The sequence below is a fragment of the Aulonocara stuartgranti genome (assembly GCF_965226115.1).
Source record: "Aulonocara stuartgranti genome assembly, chromosome: 15".
Classification (NCBI taxonomy): Eukaryota; Metazoa; Chordata; class Actinopteri; order Cichliformes; family Cichlidae; genus Aulonocara; species Aulonocara stuartgranti.
The window spans coordinates 9,860,001-9,881,404 of record NC_138951.1 but is presented as its reverse complement, the minus strand read 5'-3'; the positions used below and the strand labels follow the sequence as shown (position 1 = coordinate 9,881,404).

The following is a 21,404-nucleotide window of genomic DNA, read 5'->3' as shown; positions in this document are numbered from 1 at the left end:
TCATCCCTCCTCTCTATTATTACAGGAGAAGCGAACAAACCTAAAAAAACCAAACTCTGACCGCATTGGTCATGGCTTCAGAGTGAAGTTTAACCCTCTGGCTCTCCTGCTGGACGCCTCGTTGGAGGGAGAATTTGACCTGGTCCAGAGGATCATCTATGAGGTGTGTTCTGATTCTATTTATAGACTTTGTTTTATATGTGAATGTAGTTTAAGCACTCATCTTTTTTTGTTCCGGTCCTTCCTTTTTCCAGGTGGAAAATCCCAGCACTGCCAATGACGAAGGCATCACACCCCTGCACAACGCAGTGTGCGCGGGACATCACCACATAGTCAAGTTCCTGCTGGATTTTGGAGTGAACGTCAATGCTGCTGACAGTGATGGATGGTGAGTCCTCATACGCAGGAAAACTGGATGATGACGCAAAATGCAAAGGTTTACGTGACCTGTTGTATCCATATTTCGTGTTTGTGTGTGCTTCAACAGGACTCCTCTTCACTGTGCAGCTTCCTGCAACAGTGTTCATCTCTGTAAGTTGTTGGTCGAGTCAGGGGCCGCCATCTTTGCTAGCACCATTAGCGATGTGGAGACTGCTGCGGATAAATGCGAGGAAATGGAAGAGGGCTACCTCCAGTGTTCCCAGTTTCTATACGGTGAGAAACATCACACCAATTGGTGTGTACAAATTCTAGAAAGACTTCCAATCCTTTGAGTCCAATCGCTGAGGCTGTAATAAAAATAATGTAGCAAATGTAAGATTATACTTAAATATCCTGATTGTATCCTGAACTGTAAATTATACTAACTGTTTGTTTGGATTCTCTTACATGCAGGTGTTCAGGAGAAGCTGGGCGTAATGAACAAGGGGACGGTGTACGCTCTGTGGAATTATGAAGCCCAAAATCCGGACGAGCTGTCGTTCAGTGAGGGGGACGCCATCACCATCCTGCGACGACAAGACGACAGCGAAACGGAGTGGTGGTGGGCACGACTCGAGGACAATGAGGGCTATGTTCCCCGCAACCTGCTGGGGGTAAACGTCACTCCTCCCACCCCCATTTCAATTTTTTTTTTCAATCAAATTTCAGCTTTGTTATCCAAATTTAAGTTTAAGCAAAAATGAAAATTTACCCTCGAGCTGATTGACTCTTTGACTTTTTAGTTAGATGCCACTTACATGTACCATTGCAAAACAAGAATTCATCAAAGATTTCAGTGACTAATAATAATAATAAATCATTTCTCCTGTTGTTTGCTTTGCAGCTCTATCCTAGAATCAAACCTCGTCAGCGCTCCCTGGCATAGTGTCTCACTCCACTGACCTGTGGCTAACAGCTGGACTACTGACACGACCAAGAGCAGAGAACAACAAAAGAGCCTGGTGCTCTCTCTTCTCCCTGTGGCCATAACCTCCCCCCTGAGCCTTGTGCTTCTCACAAAAATCCTTTTTTTTTTTCTTTCTTTCTTTCCTTCTGGGCACAGAACTCGTGACACATATGCTTACAAGCTGCACACACAAACACAATGAAACACAAGCACTCCGATGTTTATTAAATGACTTCATCCCACCCACAGCCCTACCCCACCCCCACCTCTCTTCAGCCTGTCGCTCTGATATTGTCCCGACTTGGATTTGATCCCGTTTCAGTGCCAGCTCTGTAACTGACATCAATTTGAAGAATCAAACACTAATCCTTGTCTCAGTATTTCTTGCAGTGTTCACACTTGTTTAGCCATCTCCCTACTGAGGTCTGTGGTGGCAATGGTTTACACGACACTATATTGATAACTGGAAGTTCATCTTTAAGGTTGGGAGAAGTCGCTGATTTTTTTTTTCCATTTTATTTTATTTGTTAATGTAATGTAATAAGAGTTATTGGACATGAAGTATTTTTTTAAGGCTAATTTGATCCCTGTGACTAAAACACTAATGCAGAAAATATGTACTTTAATGAAGGCCTAACCACCAAAGATGAAAATGCATCAACTTTAAATCTATTACTCCCTGTGATCTTGCAGAATTGTTGAGTGAGATAATCAATTGATTTGCTGCTATCAGAAAGGATTATTAGTTCTCAGACTTTAGAGTCCTTCGAGACTATGCTGTAAATCCTGAGTATTTTTGTCAGACAGGCCAGTGAAATTCCAGTGTATTCAAGAAAAGATGAATATAGATTTGACAGTTCGCACATTGCCATGAATTGCATTTCACAAACATCGTTGCAAGATGTGATTTCTTTATTTATTTTTCTTCCGTTAGTGTCATCTGTTCAGAATGTGGATGCAGGATTGTTGCGGATGTGTGGCGAGAACATTAATAAATTATAAGTGAGCCTTTGAACAATAACCCCTGTGAGCTGGTGTGCGTCATTCTGTGTGAACCAAAGTTACATCTATATCTATATATCATTCTACTCTTTTAGCTGTTGGTTCTCAAACTGTGGAGCTACGGATGGTCAGATATTGGCAACTATGTGTGCAATATAAAGGGAACCTAACGTGACTTGGAATGATTTTGGAAGAGGAAATAATAGTTTTACTGAAGCTTCTTTTGTGTTTAGCTTTGTTAAGATAAAATTCAGAACTGGTCCTTTTTTTTTTATTATTATTATTATTATTATTATTATTATTATTATTATTATTATTATTATTATTGATTGATTGGAAACACTGGGGTGTGAGGGTTCAGCTGTTGGTGGGAACTGTTGGGGGAACATAACCTGCACATAGCCAACGTGTCAAATAATGAGGTCAGGTTATGTCTATTGTGAGCATCCACAATTGTAACAGTATTTTTAAGAAAAAAAGCATAACATGTCCCTTTAAAGATCTGATATAACAAAAATAATGAGCCAGGCCAGAATCAACTTCTCATATTTAGTTATAAAAGATTCATAGCATAGGGTGGGTTTTTATTGACAGCTTTCATTAAAAGTTTAATCTAGCCTCCAAGGTCAATATGAAATATGAAAACAATCTGCCAAACCATCTTGCTTTGTTTACCCTTCTTGAGGAAGTGGAGTTTGAACTGATTTTAATAAACTGTATTAATAATCTATATTCAGTCTTTTCATTAGAAACCCCCCACTGAGTTAGGTTCTTTTAAACAGGATTATATGTGACAATACCCTAAATCTCAGGGTTTAAAATGCTGCTGATGGGAAATTTTATTTTAGTTCTTGTGTAATTTTACAAAGATGGAAATATCTCTCCGAACACCTTTCTGTTCTCAGATGAATGAAAATGCATTCCATGAAAGAGTTCAGGTCTTAGGAGGTTAAAATTCAAAAACCATATCCAGAGAGAATAGAAAGTAGTCTTTCTTTGTAAAATTGCTATATCACCATGGATGAATTATGCTTAACTAATTGCCTTTGGTTAATAAGAATTTAAAACAGTTTGTCTTATAAAATTCAGTTGTGAATTGCAATAAAACGGGCATCTGCAGTAGTACACTCCAGATGTGCACGTGCATAAGATGTGACAGTTGTCAATCAACTCCATGATGCCTACAGCAGTTGTTTCATTAGTGGCAAGGAAGAGGTTTGCTTAGCAGCAGCGTGGTGCTAGATCGAGTCTGCAGTGCCTTCAAAGCAAAGCCAATGAGATATCCTCATCTCAAAAAAATAACTTCATGCTGTGTATCAACTGAGACTTGCATTATGCAGTTTAACTTTGTTTCCACCGGAGGGCAATAAACCATCTCAGATGACTTGTCTTCTAGCTCCAATCTAGTACTAAAGGGTTTTTCATTTACATGAAATTAAAATTAACTTAATAAAACTATTTCCCTGTTACTACTATCACACAGTACTCAGTTTACAGCTGTTACAAGGACTGTTATGCCAGGTTCTATTAGAAAAGGCTTACAGGAAAGTGTGCATTAACTAATTAATAGCCATGTTTTAAATCCACTGCAAAGGACAACACTATCCCACAGAGAGAGCTACTTAAAAACAGATCAAACTTTCTTAAATCCATCCAGCCTGTGAGCTGGTGCCGGACTGGTTTATAAGGTCACAAAAACCAGCAACCTTCTCCTGTAGTTCCTATGGAGACCTGGCTATAGTCCAGATATCGTGCTGAGCAACACAGCTGCTTCTGTAGAGGCCCAGCTTGATCACCAGTTTGATGAAATGCGTCCTAAGCTTGCCTTTGTTCACTGTTTGTAGGTGATGAGATGGAGAAGGGAGGGTTTTCTGAGGCCAGAGTGACCGTGGCAGCTCTGGATTTTTCTAAAGTTTGGAACTGACTGCTGGGAATAGTAGGAGGGTGAGAAGTATGAGAAAAAAGGCACAAGTCATACAGGACAGATAATCTCATTGTGGTGTGAAGTACATTATAAAGAAACTGCTGATGGAGAGTTTAGACAGTTAACTGTAGCTAAACTGGGAGATGTTTTCTAAAAACAAAAAATACATATTAATATAATTGCTGCAGTAATTTCCCAACTGTAAGAAAAAACCCATTTATTTAAAATATTTAAGGCTTAGAGTTTGAGCACCTTAATTTTTCTTCTTGATTGTTCCATTGGCTATTTTTCAAAGACAGGATGAAATCTTCACAATTAATAAACTGGAACATGGTCATTGTGTCTAAATTAATTTAATTTTTTTTTCTTTTTTTTCTAACACAAAAATACAAATCAAATAGAAAATAAATAAAAGTAAAGTAAAAACAACAAAAGATCTACACCTCCAGAGCATTTAAAACCTAGCTTTGACCTCAACCTTCAAATGACAACGATATTCAGGCTACTAATTAAAAGGCAATGGTGAACAGCGCTCGTATCTTTCTACACTACAACTTCCATGAAGCAGTGGACTACAGGTTTGGAATAATAGAGCGCATGCGCGTTACCTGCTCGAGTAAATCGATGACCTCATGAGCAGCCCGGACCAACCAGTCGGTTGAATTCTCTGCCTGCCGTCTGCGCTGAATGTTTTTCTTGCGCTATACCTTTTCGAGCACATGAAGCGCTTACCAGAAAAAATGTTCACCGTAACGAGGTAAGCGGACTGTCCTCAGACAGAACTTTACCGTTAACAGCTAAACCATTAAACCGCCCGAGAACCCACACCGCCGGTTGGGCTGCGTTGTTGTTGTTGGTGGTGGTGGTTGTGACCTCCGTACCGGTGTGGCCGGTCAGTGCTACAGCCGTCGTTGACATGACTGCGGTGAATTTACTCGAGCTGTCTTTGTTGAATTTTCACTGATGCAGCTATTTACTCTGGAGCACGCGAGTATCCAAAAACCTCGCCCGGACAAGGTGAGAGTCCGGTACTATTTGCATGTGTTTTGCAAATTGCTTTTTGTTGTGTCGCCTCTACCTGTTTGTGGAGTTTATTAAAAAAGAAAAAGAAAGAAAGGGGGGGGGGGCTGTATAGGCTAGATAAACCCACTAAAGTTTGAAAAAGTAGGTCTAAAGAGGACCTTGGCAATTTCCTTAGTGGTTTTGGCCACGTTTTTATAATATCTCTTATAGTGTAACTTATTTTTTGGACAGGACAGTGGTGTTATAATCTATTAAAGAAAATAAAGGTTAATGTCTGAACTCTAACCTGTGCTCATAATTAACTACTGAACCTGTGTGACCAAAACTAAACTTACACCAACTCACATATCCACGTTTAAGAATCTAAATGGAAATTTTGGCTAATATTATTTAGATTTTTGGAAAATTGATTACAAGAAGGCCACCTTTACTATTTGGACAAATGAATCACAAATTAATTTTAATAAGCAGATCTTTATTGTGAACTTTGGCCAATGTGTACAGAGCTGGAAAGTAAGCCTGTCAGAGTCTTTAGGCACAAAGGTCCGTGCATGATAACGTTTAACTCTCTTTCATGTACATTAAGTTTTGATTTGAGTGCAGAGACATGTGAGTAAAGTACAAATATCCTTCAGAACGTTTCTTCCCTCTTACTGCCCAGCTCTAAGACTTGTCATGAAATCATAGGTCACAACACAGAGATTAGCACAAATCACCACGGTGGTAAGCTTATTCCCTGTTGGATGTTTATCAGAAAGGACTTACATTCCCGAGAATGAAAATGCTCTAAATCATTTGGGGGGGGGGGGCTGTGTGTGCTTGTAATGGGCCGCTGCTGTCTTGTGAGACGGCTTACTGCTGTGGTGTGATCAGCAGACGTGTTTTCACTGTAAACACTGGAGAAGCCTTACATGATGTACCATGCTGTTATTTTGTCGACAGCATTAATGTGCAGACAGGGAGTCGGCTGGATACAGATGAGCATCAACAGGCCCTGACATTCAAATTACAAGGTTTTGTTTTTTTTTAAAGGGGCACTTTGCAAGTGATTAGTCTGTGTTGTAAGCACATGCTTTCCCAAGTGGGAATGTTTATCCAGTGGCTATGATATAATTGGGTAGTATTAACAAGCACAGATATATTGGTATTTGTGTAACTATACAGATTTGCAAATAGTGTCTAACTAAAATCACTTTGAGGCTTTTTGATTCAACTGTTTCTTGTGGTGAATCATCTCACCTGGCCACCTTAGACTGTGTTTACCTAATGTGCTTGTTGGGTCCTCTTGCCTGACTGATGAGCAAACACAACAGTGATGCATGCACCTTTACAAGCCTTGCTGCTCTGTGTGAGTTCAGTTTATCAGTTGCTGTTAGCAGCTATGTCAGGTCAGCTTTTGGTGATCAAAAGCACACCGAGTGGTGCATTATGACATGTTGTGATCCATCCCGATCTCATAGCAAAAACGTGAAATAGTCACTCAAAAGTAATCTATTTGATCATGTTCGTGGACATGTATTGTCACACTTTTAATGACATTTGGTACAACTCATTTCAATAGGAAGTACGTTTCATTTCTGCAGCACTTATGCTGTCCAGAATCATCAACAGGAACACATCTCTATGGAAACCAAGGAAACAAAACTTCATAACAAAGGGCAGCCATAATCGCTGTCTAAGTCTAACTCAATAGGTTTTATATCTTAAACCTACAATAAGTAAGTTACTTTTAATCCCTGAATAATAGGGCTGTGACTCCTTTTGTGATATATTTCAAGCTTTTCTGTTTTAATTTTGATTATTAAGACTGGCAGGTTATGGAAATTTAGAAATACAGAAATCTATACATGCAGATCATTACGTATGATCTGTATTTTAAGTTTAGTTTCAACTGTAATTTACTCAAACTTAGTTCATTACACAGAACCACAATCATGGGGAAGAATCATGCTAACACCTTTTCATATGAATGTTTATCTTTTTGAATTAAATCACAGAGCAAGTGAACTTTTTTTGTAACTGTTTTAATTTGAGTTTCACAAGAAAATAAAAGTAGGAAAATTGTATCCATAATGATGATTCAGTAGACTAAAAGATGTGTCTACTTTATGAAATACCTTGAGAGTTATGCCTTCTCCAGACGTGCGCAGAATTCAGTCACTGCAACTGCAGTTGTGCTATTTTTGTTGGCAGTGGTCAAATGTTGATGTTTCATGTCATCCTCCTGTTGTCACAGACGCAAACACACTGCCGTGCTGTTGGAAACAGACTTTGACAAAAGCTGTCCCTGGTGAAATCGACTGTGCCATTGTGAATGTCGGTTATACTTGGCAGCAATCGGACTTATGTTCTCTGTCCTTAAATTTCCTCATTGGTGCTCTGAGACCAGCAGAGCAATATCAATGTGCAAGTAAATGAATAAAATCATGCTTGTCTCAGCCCAGATATGCCTCTAATTTTCACCAACTGGATGTAAAAGTACAGAATTAATAGAGATGTGAATAGCACAAGTATCTGATAATGTATGAAATGGAATGTGACAGCAAACTATCAACATTGAGTGTGCCAACCCACAAACTGCAGTGGTGTATTTTATCTGCTTTTCTGTCTGTCAACACACACACACACACACACACACACACACACACACACACACACACACACACACACACACACACACACACGGATGGAGAACTAGGCTAATGAACTGAGTGTTACGTTTCACAAGACCGTCTACATAGCAGCTGGGTGGGGGGACCTCCCTGGGAAGCTCACATTAAGTACTAAGGGTGGAAGAGTAACTGACAGTCCTGACAACAAGGATGGGGGAAGTGTAGACTAATCATTTTCTTCAATGCTGGGTGTCATTCAGGAGTGGCTCTGGCACAGCTGAGCACCTGAGGCCACCATGTGTGCGTGAAAGTGCATGTGCATCCTTTAAGGAAGGATATGAATGATATTCTGTGAAGTAGTTACTATAAATCATGGCATCTGGGAACTGGTTTAACTTTTTCCCATACACTACATTAAATGTACTGTAATGTCTAATAGCCTTAGTTAAGCTTTTAAAAGATAATTATTTACTGGAATAGTCAAAGTGACTCTCACAGTTACTGCAAGCAAGGTAGAAAGTAGCAAATCCAGTTAGCACATACCATAGATGGTTGACTTTGTTTGACTCATGCTAAATGTTTCACATCCTAATTCCCTCCCTGTACTGTTTCCACAAGGGTTGGGCAGTCTGACTGCAACTGTGAGAAAACAGAAATCCATCTGCTTTCGGTGAATTCCGCTGTCATTACTTCATGGGATTAGTGAATTGGTGGGGTTAGGTTAATTGGTGATTCTAAATTGCTTATAGGTATGAATGTGAGTGTGAATGGTTGTCTGTCTCTTTGTGTCAGCCCTGTGACAGACTGACGATCTGTCCAGGGTGTACCCTATGGTTGCTGGAATAGGCTCCACCCCACCACCCTCACTCATCATGTTGATTTTATTACCACACCTACTTCATAGGGGAAAATTTGAATTTTAAGTTGATCTCCTGTTTTTTGGTTTTTAAAATTGCATTGTTGAAAACTGGAATAATAATTGTATGTTGTATTTTCGCATTTTGCTGATCTCCACTGGTCTAATCAGTTCCATCAACTGGGCGGAGCATGAATGAAGAAGCCAAGTTTCTGGTTTAATATTTGACGGATTTTTATTGACGAAGTGACCTAAAAGTCTTTCCTTAATTGGTTCCTCTGGGTAATTATGGTTCCTGCTCTTCCTGTTGGTGCTAGTGCATCATGCTCTTAGATCAAGCTCTCTCTGTTTGACATGTCGTGGATCCTGTGGGATATATGTGGACCTGCAGCACTCTGCTCTCCCATCACAACAATAGGCCTGTATGACTGTTTGAATGTGCCATTCTTTGTGTGGTGTGCTTCACTTGGGCCAGACAATGGCTTCATTTAGCATCCCTTCTCTTTTTGAGGCCTGCTCTGTCACCATGACACCCCATGCCACACCCTGCCCCCAGTCTGGTTTAGCTTTGCACTTGTTTTCTCTCTTAGGACAGCTGGGCTTAGACAGCCATTGTTGGCCACACCCGAGACCCAACCTCACGTTTTCAGGATTGTTGCTCTGTGGCCATGTGTTCACAGCTTGCTATAGTTTTTGAACTTGAGAATAAACTAAGGCTGCCCTCAAGGTTGGTGCAGACCTGTTAAAATTATCTAACAAAGAAAATCAAACACAGAAATAAATCTATGATTGAATGGTTTCCTGCAATGCTTTATGCTAGAGGTTAGAAAACAAAGATCACCTCTGCCAACAAGGATTGTGGTGTTGCAGTATAACTGTGACGTTTAAAAATAATATCTATATAAAGTTTTTGCCTGTTACTTTCTAGTTGGCACTTTAGCAGAGTTGATCATGGTATTGCATAGCCAGTTATATTTATTCTTTTAAGTTTCTACAGATATTGCAATAATATTGTGATAGTGAATTATTTTGTTTATTAAAGTTGGCAGTAAAAAATCTGATATTGTTACAGCCCTTACTAAAAACATTCACATCTTTGTGAAACAAAATATAAACTCAGTGGGAAAGAGCTAAGCTGAAGAACAGACATTACATATAGTATATCTGCTTTTTCGGACATCAGCCAAATTGATCACAAGATGAGGCGTGTCAGAACCTGGCTGGATTACTACCTCAGCTAAACAATTTACTGAAGGAAATCCAGGATTACAGCTACTGATGTGTGATTTGTCTTTTTGTTTTAACTAGAAAGAAAGAATGTGAAACCTGCCATCATCCTTTTAGTGCAGAAACGCACGTATTTCATGACCTGGAGGCCGAATGCTTTGTTAACTTCTCTTTTTCTGGCCTCTGCTTTGCAGTTTAATTCACATCAAGCAAAACAGAAAGAAACTATAGTTCTATTAGTAATCGGTGCATTTTTGTACCATGAGCTCTTCATTACATATGGTTAACATTTATATTAGTAGATGAGTTGAGATCGTCACACAATGAGTGAGCACTGATTGTGTTTTTTCCACGACCTCATTGACACTTGACCTTTGAGATTGTCCATAGTTGAAAGGGCAGTACACCCTGTTTCTAGCTCAGCCTCTCAGCTGCAGCAGATTTTTCGTTAATGTGTTTCAGGCTGACACACTTTGGACTTCATGGTAAGTAATGGATCCCTCATGGAAAGTCATTCAGTTTTATTAGCAATGAAAAATGCATCACAGCTACATAATGTAAGGTGGATCAATAACAGCAGTCACTGCAGGTGTCTCAAACTGTCATGTTTTACTTGCTGTTATTACATTTAGAATAAGAATATAAATTCTGAAGATTATTAGCCTCCATCTGCTGAACGCAGTGTAAATATTGGGCATGGTGAGTTCGTCCAAAGCCCTTTATAGTCACTGATTTTTGCAGCACAAATTATCTCCAAAGAGCAGCTTCCCTCAGAGAAACCAGCCTTGATCTAGAGTTTTGTGCTTCTATAACTAGAACTGGGTGACCTATGAAATTATATTTTGGGCTGATCTGAACGTGTTGCAGTTGTGCCCTGGAGAACACAGTACAAGCTGTGCTACTTCTGGCTTCCTTTTTGAGATTTAAAGAGATAAAGACTTTACGATTATGATACCTGCAATGTTGATGTTTACACGCTGATGGATGCAACCTTCTTATTGCAGTCTGACCAGAGGAATGTGGAAACATTTGTTTTAAAAGTGAGGTTGAAGTTCTGTACTGCAAATTTCATCCACAAGAAGGAGATCACACCAACTTTAATAGAATATAACAAACTGTTCTATGACTAAAATTAACATTTGTGATGTAGTTTTTCTGGGTAAAGGGTCTGTAATTTGAAATAATTGTCTCGGGGTGTATGGTATGTCACATGATGGAGACTAAATTAGCTTTTTTTGGTTCATGCTGAAGTCTCAGAATCACTTAAACTTTTCATCTTGTGTATTTTTCTAATTATATAATAGTACTGCTTTGCTTTTGGAGTTCAGTTGTAGTTAAGTTAGAAAATGACTGTTCTCTTGCCAGGCTGAAAGAAATAAGTCAAACCTCAGATTATCATGACAATGAGCTTCAAAATTAATCAAATGTGTGTCTCAGCCCCAAGATGTGGAAAGAGTGTATCCACGGTCGAGTTCAAACAAAGGCAGCATGCAGTCCTGTTCTCTGTATATGTGTGTGTCTGTGGGGGAGTCCTTTATAAGCACCATGTTGGTTGGGAGGGTAGGGTGGATTTTATAGGCCAGGAGGGATTCACGTTTCAGCCCATGCTCGCCTCTCTCTTTTGTCTAGGTCACGTTAATAATGCTAACTCCCAAAAGCAGAGATGTGTTAAAATTAGAATTCTGTATGAGTGTGCAGTTTTGTCAGAGAGTAAGCAACCGGTTGGATGCCAGCATTTTGTCTGACAGCAAATTCAATCAGTTCAGGTTGCAGCTTGAAGTTCTGCTAATAGCTGTTCAGTCCCTGAAAGCTGACGTGCATTTAGCATATCAAAGTGAATCATATCACACACTATGATGCAGCTTTGTTTCTTGCACAAACAGGTCTTGTTCTCTAGCGTTTCACCATCAAGTATTAATAGTCACAGCATTTCTTTAATGTTCTAACTTATAAATCATTGTAAATGATGAATGTCTACAGCTGGAAAAGGTGATTGATGTAGGTCCTGGAATTTCTCAGGGTGTGGACTCTATCTAAAAGTAGCAAAATATTAGGCTTGTTTTTATATTTGTCTTAGACAAACCCCAGCAACAATGCTGTTACCTCATGAAACTGAATTTCAAGCCTTTGGGATACATATTCAGTTTCCCATTTTACAAACAACGTGGATTTGCACATTATGCTGTTTTTCCTGTTTTCATTTCTTCAATGGATGAGGTCAGATGCCAACTTGTTTAAATCTTCCCCAGACACAAACCAAAGCATGTGTGACAGGCTTTGAAACAGCAGACAGATATCAGATTCAGCCCCAGATTGTGCCAGAGCATGGCATGCTTTATCCTGCTCTTAAAATACTGCCCTACCCCTCCAGAAAGCAACACTCAAGTTTGAACAAGTTATCAAGCAAGAGAACAACGGGAGAAGAATGTTTGGGCTATGCCATTTATCTTTCTGTTATGCTGGATGATGTAACTTTATCAGTTTAGACGTTTAAACTCAGGAAAGGATTAAGACTCTGCCGTTGTTAGCTTCTTTTGGCCTGATCATGGATGGACTTCACATGATCTGCAAACTATCACTGCCTCGATTCAGGATAATCCTCATAATAATTTATGTGATGGAAAAAAATGTCTCCTTTGTTGCATTAATGCCTCTTAAGCTGAGATGTTGTTGGTATATTTGACATAATGTAATTTCCAGTTAATTGAGTTGGCATGTCAAGAGCCAGTAATGTTAGTCATGCACATTCTTATTGAATTAGAAGTATTTGCAATTGTTTTATTTTTAAAAGTTCCTTTGTTTCTTTGTTGTGATGCATATTAAAACTTTTGACAAATTACATTCATATGATCTTAAATTAGTCAGAGCATGGTCATAGATTCATAAAATATTTCCAGAAACAGTATTCAAAGATTCTTTGTTGTTAATAGATAGTCACTTAACAAAATTCTGTGCAGTAGTTCAATATACACAATAGGGAAATGGTATATACAATAGAGAAACGTTTAAACGGAAGTACTGTATTATGAGTTGTGAAGTTTAGTCTTTTAAAGCATGAGGTGTGTATGTTTTTGTATAGAGTTCACAGGTATGTGAACCACCTCAGTCTGGGGGTTCTTGTTTTTATGGTCAGAACTAACAAAATACACACAAACCACTAAAGAGCTTATAGCACCGAGTCGCTACACACAAAAGTACATGCAGACTAATATGAAACGTCTTTCTATATAAAAGATAATCAGAGGATCTTCTTTGTTACTTCTGGGAAAAGAAGGCATCCTGATTTTCCTTGAAAAAGATTTCAGGCTGCTGCTCGAACAAGCAGGATTCCCAAAATATAACACATCTGTGTGATAACAGCAGTGTACAGAAGTGATGAAAACAGCCATGTAGTCAGATGAAACCGGTTAACGGTTAAAAATGTTCTTGAGCAGTGATAGTTTTACAGCTGCTTGTTTCAGTGTTGTAGCCACAAATCTGGCTAGTAATTCAAGGCTTTTAAGTCTCCTTTTTCTTTTTTTTTCTTTTTTTTTTTTTTTCTCTAAGCAAAATTGCAGTAGTGTTAGCATAGCATATATATCTACTCAACAATCATTCAGTTGTACTGCTTCCCTGAGCACAGTGTTGTTTTCCAGGAGTTTGCGTTGTGCAGCTGATAGCTGTGACGCCACAGGGCAAAGGCTGTCAGGTCAGTCCTGTTAAACAGCAGGTGGCCTTGTTAACGTCCACAAACATCTTTTTTTTTTTTCTGCTGTTTATATTTTGGCTTCATTTTTTTTTTCTTTACAAGGCCCAGCTCTGAGGAGAAGCTTCTCCAAAATATTTCCTAGTTTTAGTTTATTGTTGTAGCATCTAGTTCTCTGGTTGTTTTCCCCCTACTGTTATCATGGCACACTTTAAGGTAAGCAGCTTTGTAACTTAGCCATCCTGTCGCGCAAGATGGCCATCTACTGTATGGTGGCTTAGTTTTACTTCAGACTTTGCCTCTGTGCCAGTGAATTAGTCATGCGTCCTGCTGGCATTAAGCCAGTCTCACATCCGTCTTAATGGCCATAGAGGAGACTCAGACTTTGAACCTTTTCTCATGGATTTTCGCCTGGTCATGTGTGACACACACTAATGGACCCATGTGCTTTGAAGCTGTCTTCACCCACGGAGCAGACTGGATACTGATTAGATTATGCTGGATTATCATTACTTTGTTTGATTTGATTTGTTTACTTATATTTTACCTCTACAGTAATATTCAGTGCACTGGGCTGCCTCCGCTGCCTTATCTCTCTGCACGAAAACTTAACCACTGATTTCTCAGCGCAGTGCCAACATCTGGAGGGATCAGCAAGTTAAGCCATGGCCTTTTAACCCTCAAGTTCAGTCAATCCATTACAAGCACGATCACTGCAGCTGCACCATTTCACGTCATAATATTTTTGCAGCAGTGTCTTCCACTTCTTCCTGGAAGACTTTTTTTTTTTTTCGTTGCTTTGCTGTAGCCATAAATTCTCCAGGTTTGCCTAAATAAAGATGTTATTTTACAGTTTGAGGGCAGTAGAGGTAAAAAGGTTCAGAAAGTACCCTACGTGTAGTTTAGTTTTGATACAAATCCACACTAAATATAAGATTAGGGACTGTTTCATGGCTGAAAGATAGCTTTGTTTTTTATTAGATAAATGAGCAAGGAAACAACTTGAAGATAACAAGTACTTTGTCAAAAGTCCATTGAAGCTTTAATATGAGTGAGAACATCTTGAACTCCTGGTCCTCTTACTGGCTTTTTCCAGAACTTACATTTCAATTCACTTATCTCAACAAACTCCACAGAGAGAAACTTTGGGATTGAGTTGAATGGGCCGTGAAAGGCTACAGGAAATAAAAGCTCTGTCTTAACAAGTACGTCATGATGTATAAATGGAAAAACACCAATCTCTATGCTTTTTCCAGTTTGCTACATGTATCCTCTTTTAGATGCACTTTCACATTTTTTCTTTTTTTTTTGTCTTATTTCAGAAATACAACTCCATTCTTCATGTCGAAAGTGTTGTATCCAGCTGCTTGGCTGCGTTCTGCAGATTAGTAGATGTAGAAGGTTATGCGGGCCTTCTGAGATGGACCTGGTTGAGGGAGTAATTACAAGCTTTCCAAAGGGTGGAAGGGACCAGTAAGACCCTTTTTAATCCTGGCATTTAATTTTGTGAATGTTAGGAGGGTCTCCTGCAAGGGAAGGGCTGCATGGTTGGAATTTATAGATATAGCTCCACCCTGAATGAAACACATGCACACGGTGAAGCGCTGTAGCCTTCCACCACATGATACGAGCCATAATATTACGTTCCCCCTTCACACATTCCTTTGCAGTAGTTGGAGAAAGTGTTTTTTTTATTTAGCGGCTGTCAGTCATGATTCAGCTCAGACATCCTTATTATTACTGTGCAGCTGAACCTTGGGTTTATTTTTTTGCACGTAAGGGGGTGGGTGTGTGTGTGTGTGTGTGTGTGTGTGTGTGTGTGTGTGTGTGTGTGTGTGTGTGTGTGTGTGTGTGTGTGTAAATTTTTTATTTTTTTTAAATCTTAATTTGTGTGTGCTTTTGACTGGCTCCAATGATTCACACTGTTATCTGAACAATAAGCTATTAAGTTATTTTTTACATTACCATCACAGCTGTACTTTTCTGCAGCCAATCAGGTTTCTTGTTTCACAGCTGATGTGTTGCACATTGATATTCAAGCTTCAGCAGCTTGAATATCTATATATATATATTAGAGATGGACCGATCCGATATTACGTATCGGTATCGGTCCGATACTGACCTAAATTACTGGATCGGATATCGGAGAAAAATAAAAAAATGTAATCGATCCATTAAATATCACGAAAGCACCTCACAAAACTTGCAACACGCCGTAACTCACCTCAGAACGTTAGCACGTCAGAGCAGTATGCATCACGTGATAGAGCGGCTGTGGCATGCGGGACCTGTCGGTGGTCTGGATAGCATTTGGAGCTTCGCTAGCAACCCGGCATTTCATCTCCGACAAAGTTATCCCGAGAGAAGTAAAGCAAGTGTGTAAGTCCATCTCTGAATGTTTGTAAAGCATTCCTGCGTTAAGCTTAACAAGCGACTGCCTCTCCTGCTGCTACTTCAATCATGAAACTGCTTAACGATCAGCTGATCGGCTTTTCTGTTGCGAGTCCGTGTCTCTAGTTTGCTTTTGGCCCACTTTGCACCAGAAAGAGGAAACCAGCGGCTGAACAACAGCAGCACGTTTAAGCTTGATCAGCTGTTGTTAGAATGTATTTAATATTACTTTCTACTCGAGGATCTTTTTCTACGTAGCTGACGCTGGTAACTGTGCAGGGGCGGATCTAGCAAAGTTTAGCCAGGGGGGCCGATAGGGCATTAACAGGGAAAAGGGGGCACAAAGACATACTTTTCTTTCTTATTCTCATTTAAAATGTCTAGCTTTTAATAAATAATTATCTGACACCCAAAGTTTTAATTTGATGTAAAATGAATAGAAGTCAATTACTGTATATAGTAACTATTAAGTCTAATATATATACCCTAGTAAGCTATAGTACTTTTTCCTTTGGGAAGGTACCATCTGTGCAGTCTGCAATTTTGTTGAAGAAAGATGTTGAATCTATTTAATATTTCTTGAAAAATAATTGATTTCTGTGCATTTTTTTTTCACACTGCATCAAATTAAGGTTGATTACGTCGATTAAGCATCATGAGGTGGAGCGTGAGGGGTGGTTCCCTATTTTTTATTTATTTATTTTTGTTGTTGCTGGGAGTTGGAACCCTATTAGTTAGGTTGCTTAATATTTATGCTAAGTACTCTTTAAAATACCAGAATAGGGAGGATGGTGTAGGTTTAAGTTTATTAGATTGATCAGTATTGCTGAACTATGAAATATATTTTTTTTGCATACAGGTATAACAGAATAGCTTTAGTGTAGTTGTTGTTTTAAACTTGAGTATGAACTTATACAAAATGCAGCAAGATATTTAAAAAACAGTTTTGTTGATTAAAAAACACTATATCGGATTCATATCGGTATCGGCAGATATCCAAATTTATGATATCGGTATCGGACATAAAAAAGTGGTATCGTGCCATCTCTTTTTTATATTATATATATATATATATATATATATATATATATATATATATATATATATATATATATATATATTAGTAGCCATAATATGTACTTTTGTTTGTTGGAAGTCATAAAACAGGGTAAAGTTTAACTCTGTGCTTAAATGATTAACAGAAAGGTTCAGTGGAGTTGCTGCCAGAGGATGGCTGTTCCTGATAATTCTTAACCTGCAGGTGTAATGATGCAAAACCCTCAAGCTAGTGCTGTCATAGATTGTCATTCAAGCATGCACATGCTGCAAGATGAGCAGTCTACCAAAGAGAAAAACTACTTGTTAGTGACACACCGTTTTATCCATGATAGTTTAAGCTCATTTTTCCAGACTCTCCTCATCCACATTATTCTATTGTTGTCTCATTATCCTAAATGTTCAGATTGCAGGTAGAAGTAAGGATGGTAGGACATAAAAATCTTTATTTTATAAACTTTTCTGGATTTCCTTTTTAAAGAGGAGTTCATAAAAATGCTACACATGAAAGAAAGCTACACAGTCTTTCTTCATAGATTCTAGTTTAACAGAAATGCAGGAGAGTAATACCGAATGTTACTAAAAACATTGCCATCCTCAGTACACCAAACATTGGCCGTTACACGTGGTGCACACGAGGACAACAAAACATTGGTCCTGGCTTTTTATCGACACAGCAGATCCATCCCATCAGAACAGGAGCCGTCCATGGGAACCGGACCTGTCTGTTGTTCCAGCTGCACGACATTCTTTTCAGAGGCAGCTACCCAGCACTGTACAGCTTCCACTGTTATCCATTCATGACTGCACCGGCGCGGCCTGCCACTGATGTCTGTTACCCCAGCCCTGTAGAGATAAACTGTTTCACACAAGCCCAGCTATGTGGATCAACAATGCAAACTCAGACGTGGAACTATAAAGTCCGCAGTGAGAAAGTTGAAGGGCTTCAAAAGATAACGTTTTCTATCATCTAGCCGTAACATGTGACTGGATCAGAGATCTAAAAGCTGCAGACGGCTTTACATGCTGGCATGTCCAGATGAGAGGGAAAGGCAGCTGCTGGAAAGCTGAACTTTTGAAAACCCTGAAATCAGGGAAAGTGACATTACTAAACTCTGACGAAGACGGGCAACATTTTTAAAGCTTGCTTGCAGCTGTCAAGGTTTAAATGTTGCTTTTAGGTTTGATGTGCGACTTCCTTTTGGCAGGGGTGTGTTTAGAATCAGTTTTCTTGGCAAGCAGAGTAAATTCATAGTCTCGGTTATAGTTTCACTTACAGAGCATATAATACTCCTGTGTTTCTGCCATATTTCTACTTATGGAGATTCAAAATGGTGTTGAATAACATAATATACAACAAAAGCACTGAGAGATTTCACTCTCATGAAACGGCTTGGTAATGCTTCACTCACCTGTTTTGTTTTGTAACGAACAAAAGTTAATAAGTAGGGGAGAGCGTGCTGGTGTGGTGGTTGCCTTGATTCCACTGTTTGGTGGGTTCTTTCTGTGTAGAGTTTGCATGTTCTCTGTGTGCTTGTGTGGGTTCTCCCAAAGTACTCTAGCTTCCTTCCACATTGGATAAGAACAAAATAAATGGATGAATGGATAGATGTTACTGACTGATGACACTTAATTTGTCTACACCTGCATGGAACCGGGTGTCTAAATCAGGTAGATAATTTTCTCTTATGAGAACATGTCTGATTTTGTTACCTTCACCACTGAAGAAAACAGATGGACAAAATAGTCATTAGTACAGATGACATGTTTTCATACATTACGTCAGAGGTGAATCAACACGCCACAGTAAATTTTCATATTGCGACATCATATGCTTATTGCTGTTGGTTTGGAACATTTGATTCTATTTAAACAAAGCTTAGAGTGAGTGTCCCTTATGCGGGGAGGAAAAAAAAGCAGTGTTATTTTATCTGAGATCATTTTATGTCTTTGATCCAAAGACTGTGTATAAAAATAGACGTGGTCACTGTGATTCGGTTTGTGGACTACCATTCTGAAGCCTCGAGTTGCGCAATTTGGCTGAAGCCATCTTGTTTTTGTTAAAACCAGATGTCACAAGCACAGGTTGGATCGTAGTGAGTAATCGAGAACACTACACACCCATACGGTAGTGGTGTCAATCAGTAGGGAGCCACACCCTAGCACATACGTAGGTTTATTGTCTGTTGTTCTAAATGGAATTTCATTTACATAAAGTTTGAAACTAGTGATTTGGAGCATAAATTTCATAAGTGAATAAGTGTTTCTTTGCGTCATAAGTGAGCAGTACGGTTTTTATCATATAAATGTGTGCAATCAGACTTCTTTTTGCAAGCAGAGATCATCAGTATCAGAGGAGAATCATAATTAAAATGTCAAAACAATCAAGATGATGCTGTTCTACATGTTTCACAAAAGTCTTTTTTTTTAATACTTAAGAAATTTGTCAGTCACTTTGTAATAGAGTTTTCTATTAAGACTTCAAATTTTTCTGACTTCACTGATGGCTGACTATTACTTTTTTACGTTAGTGAAGGTAAAATTCCTGTCACACTGTGTTCTGACTGTATGTGCAATTGATTGTAATTTCATGAAAGTCATTCTCAGAAAATTCCATATGCAATTTTATTACTTTGGTGTCTGAAAAAAAAAAGTCACAGTGTTGCAATTCAGGAATGTTTATGGATGCTGGATTTTGTTAAGCAGTAATTAGCTGAGATGATACATGTGCAGTAAATCATGTGGGAGTGTCTGACATTGTTTAGATTAAAATTCTTTGGGATGTTATCACCGTTTCGAGACTGCAGTGTTGCATATTCTGAAGGTGTTTTATTAAACACAGGACTTCAGAATAATGATGAGAAGCAGTTCAGCTCTTCTGCTTTCTTTCGTTTGGACATTGGTTTGGACATTGCTTCATTCCTCCAGCATCCCTGGCACACGTGAATAGCATCCTTCTTCTCTCCCTGTCACACATTTCCACCACACAGCCTTCTTTTCTTCCTACAGCTCTTCAAACAAGCCCTCTTCAAGCAAACCCTTCAAGAAGTTGTTCACAGCCGGTAGGGGTGGGGGGGTGGGGAAGCAAGCTGGGCGGTGGCCACGGCCCTCCTGTATCCTATTAGGACTAGGAGTGTTGAAAAGGGGTGTGGCCTGGAGCCAGTAACATCTGTGCCTCTCCCCTCTGCCCCCACGGCATTCTGCAGAGAAAGGCAGAGAGAAGGAGGCTAGGGAGGGAGAGAATACGAAAGAAGTACTCGCCAGCCAGCTGGCTGTGTGCATGATCTCAAGCAGCAGTTCGTTCTATGTACGGCGAGTTTATCCCTTGTTTGCCCTGCAGCCATCACAGAAACACATCCTCAACCTAACTGGGATTTTCCTTTGACAGCCTCTGAGAAGGTGCTTATTAGCCACTTAAACCTCATCCAGATGACTTTGAACCTGCGTGGACTACATACCTTGTGCAGGAAATGCTCCACTGCATGCTGTGTACAGGCATAGTTTTTTCTGTCGACAGTGCAGAAAGCTGGATACTGCAGTGAGTTGAGGATATAAAGGGAATGCTAAGAGCACAACAGAGGGAAGCTCTCTCCTGGACAGGGTAAGACAAGCAAAATGCATCTTCCAATTCTACCCTATAATTAAATGAATGCAAGGAATAGGAGCGAGGAGCCGAAGCCGGCTATCTGCTGGCTGAAATGTTTGAGTGTGGACTGCATGTGACCGGGAGATAGTTGGAGGCTATCAGCGTGTGAGTGAGGGGAGTCGGGGCTGCTGGTGTGCTTTATCATTCCCCAGAACACAAGCTGGATTGGATTCCTCTCACCAATACGTAGGTGAATGTGTCACGTCTGTCTAATTAAGAGGTGTTGGTGCAGAAAAACAGTGTTGCCGTAGTAACCGAGGGGGAAGGGGAGGATGACAGGTCGCTCCTGCTGGGGCCCACGGCTGATTTCATGGTGGGAGAGTTGTCCTGTGTATGCGGGGAATGCCCCATAATGACAAGGCTGCTCTGGAGATAGGGTGAGGTGCTGGTAGAAATATGTGCTTACACACACAAACACACACACACAGACACAGTGGCTACAGGGTGCTACCTCCCACCAGCTTCTCTCCCTGGTTTGCTGCCCATTATCAGTATCAAGTGAGTGAGAGAGGGAGAGGATGGCATATTTTTTCCATGATGGGAGTGGAGTGCAGATAATCAGGTCAATGAAAGCAATGTCACCTTGAGCGTAGAGGGGTCCGCTGATTCTCCTCGCTCGTTTCCTGCCACTGCCCATCCTTCTCAGGTTCCAGTC

The 21,404-nt window shown here is 39.7% G+C and overlaps 3 protein-coding genes across 8 annotated transcripts in view; 2 read left to right on the top strand and 1 right to left on the bottom strand.

Annotated features, from left to right (window-relative positions):
• Positions 1-2,348, top strand: part of ppp1r13bb (protein phosphatase 1, regulatory subunit 13Bb) — a 28,332-nt gene extending 25,984 nt beyond the window's left edge. For all 3 annotated transcript variants that reach the window (XM_082504843.1, XM_082504844.1, XM_082504842.1), the window contains 5 exons: positions 26-163; positions 255-388; positions 488-654; positions 835-1,034; positions 1,265-2,348. In XM_082504843.1, the coding sequence (XP_082360969.1) occupies positions 26-163; positions 255-388; positions 488-654; positions 835-1,034; positions 1,265-1,306 (681 nt within the window). In that variant the 3' untranslated portion in view covers positions 1,307-2,348. The remainder of the gene's footprint in view (positions 1-25; positions 164-254; positions 389-487; positions 655-834; positions 1,035-1,264) is intronic.
• The window catches only part of LOC309689786 (cilia- and flagella-associated protein 45-like), a gene marked incomplete at its 5' end in the record, with an annotated part of 45,572 nt that extends 40,401 nt beyond the window's left edge, over positions 1-5,171 (bottom strand). The window contains 2 exons of the mRNA XM_082506450.1: positions 4,862-4,954; positions 5,082-5,171. Of these exons, the coding sequence (XP_082362576.1) occupies positions 4,862-4,954; positions 5,082-5,171 (183 nt within the window). The remainder of the gene's footprint in view (positions 1-4,861; positions 4,955-5,081) is intronic.
• Positions 4,871-21,404, top strand: part of daam1b (dishevelled associated activator of morphogenesis 1b) — a 46,594-nt gene continuing 30,060 nt past the window's right edge. For 2 of the 4 annotated variants that reach the window (XM_082504841.1, XM_082504838.1), the window contains exon 1: positions 4,871-5,010. The gene's annotated coding sequence lies outside the window, so the exon portion shown is untranslated. Of the gene's footprint in view, positions 5,011-5,061; positions 5,271-20,301; positions 20,705-21,404 lie in introns of those variants that run through there. The other 2 variants (XM_082504840.1, XM_082504839.1) reach the window with 2 other exon arrangements.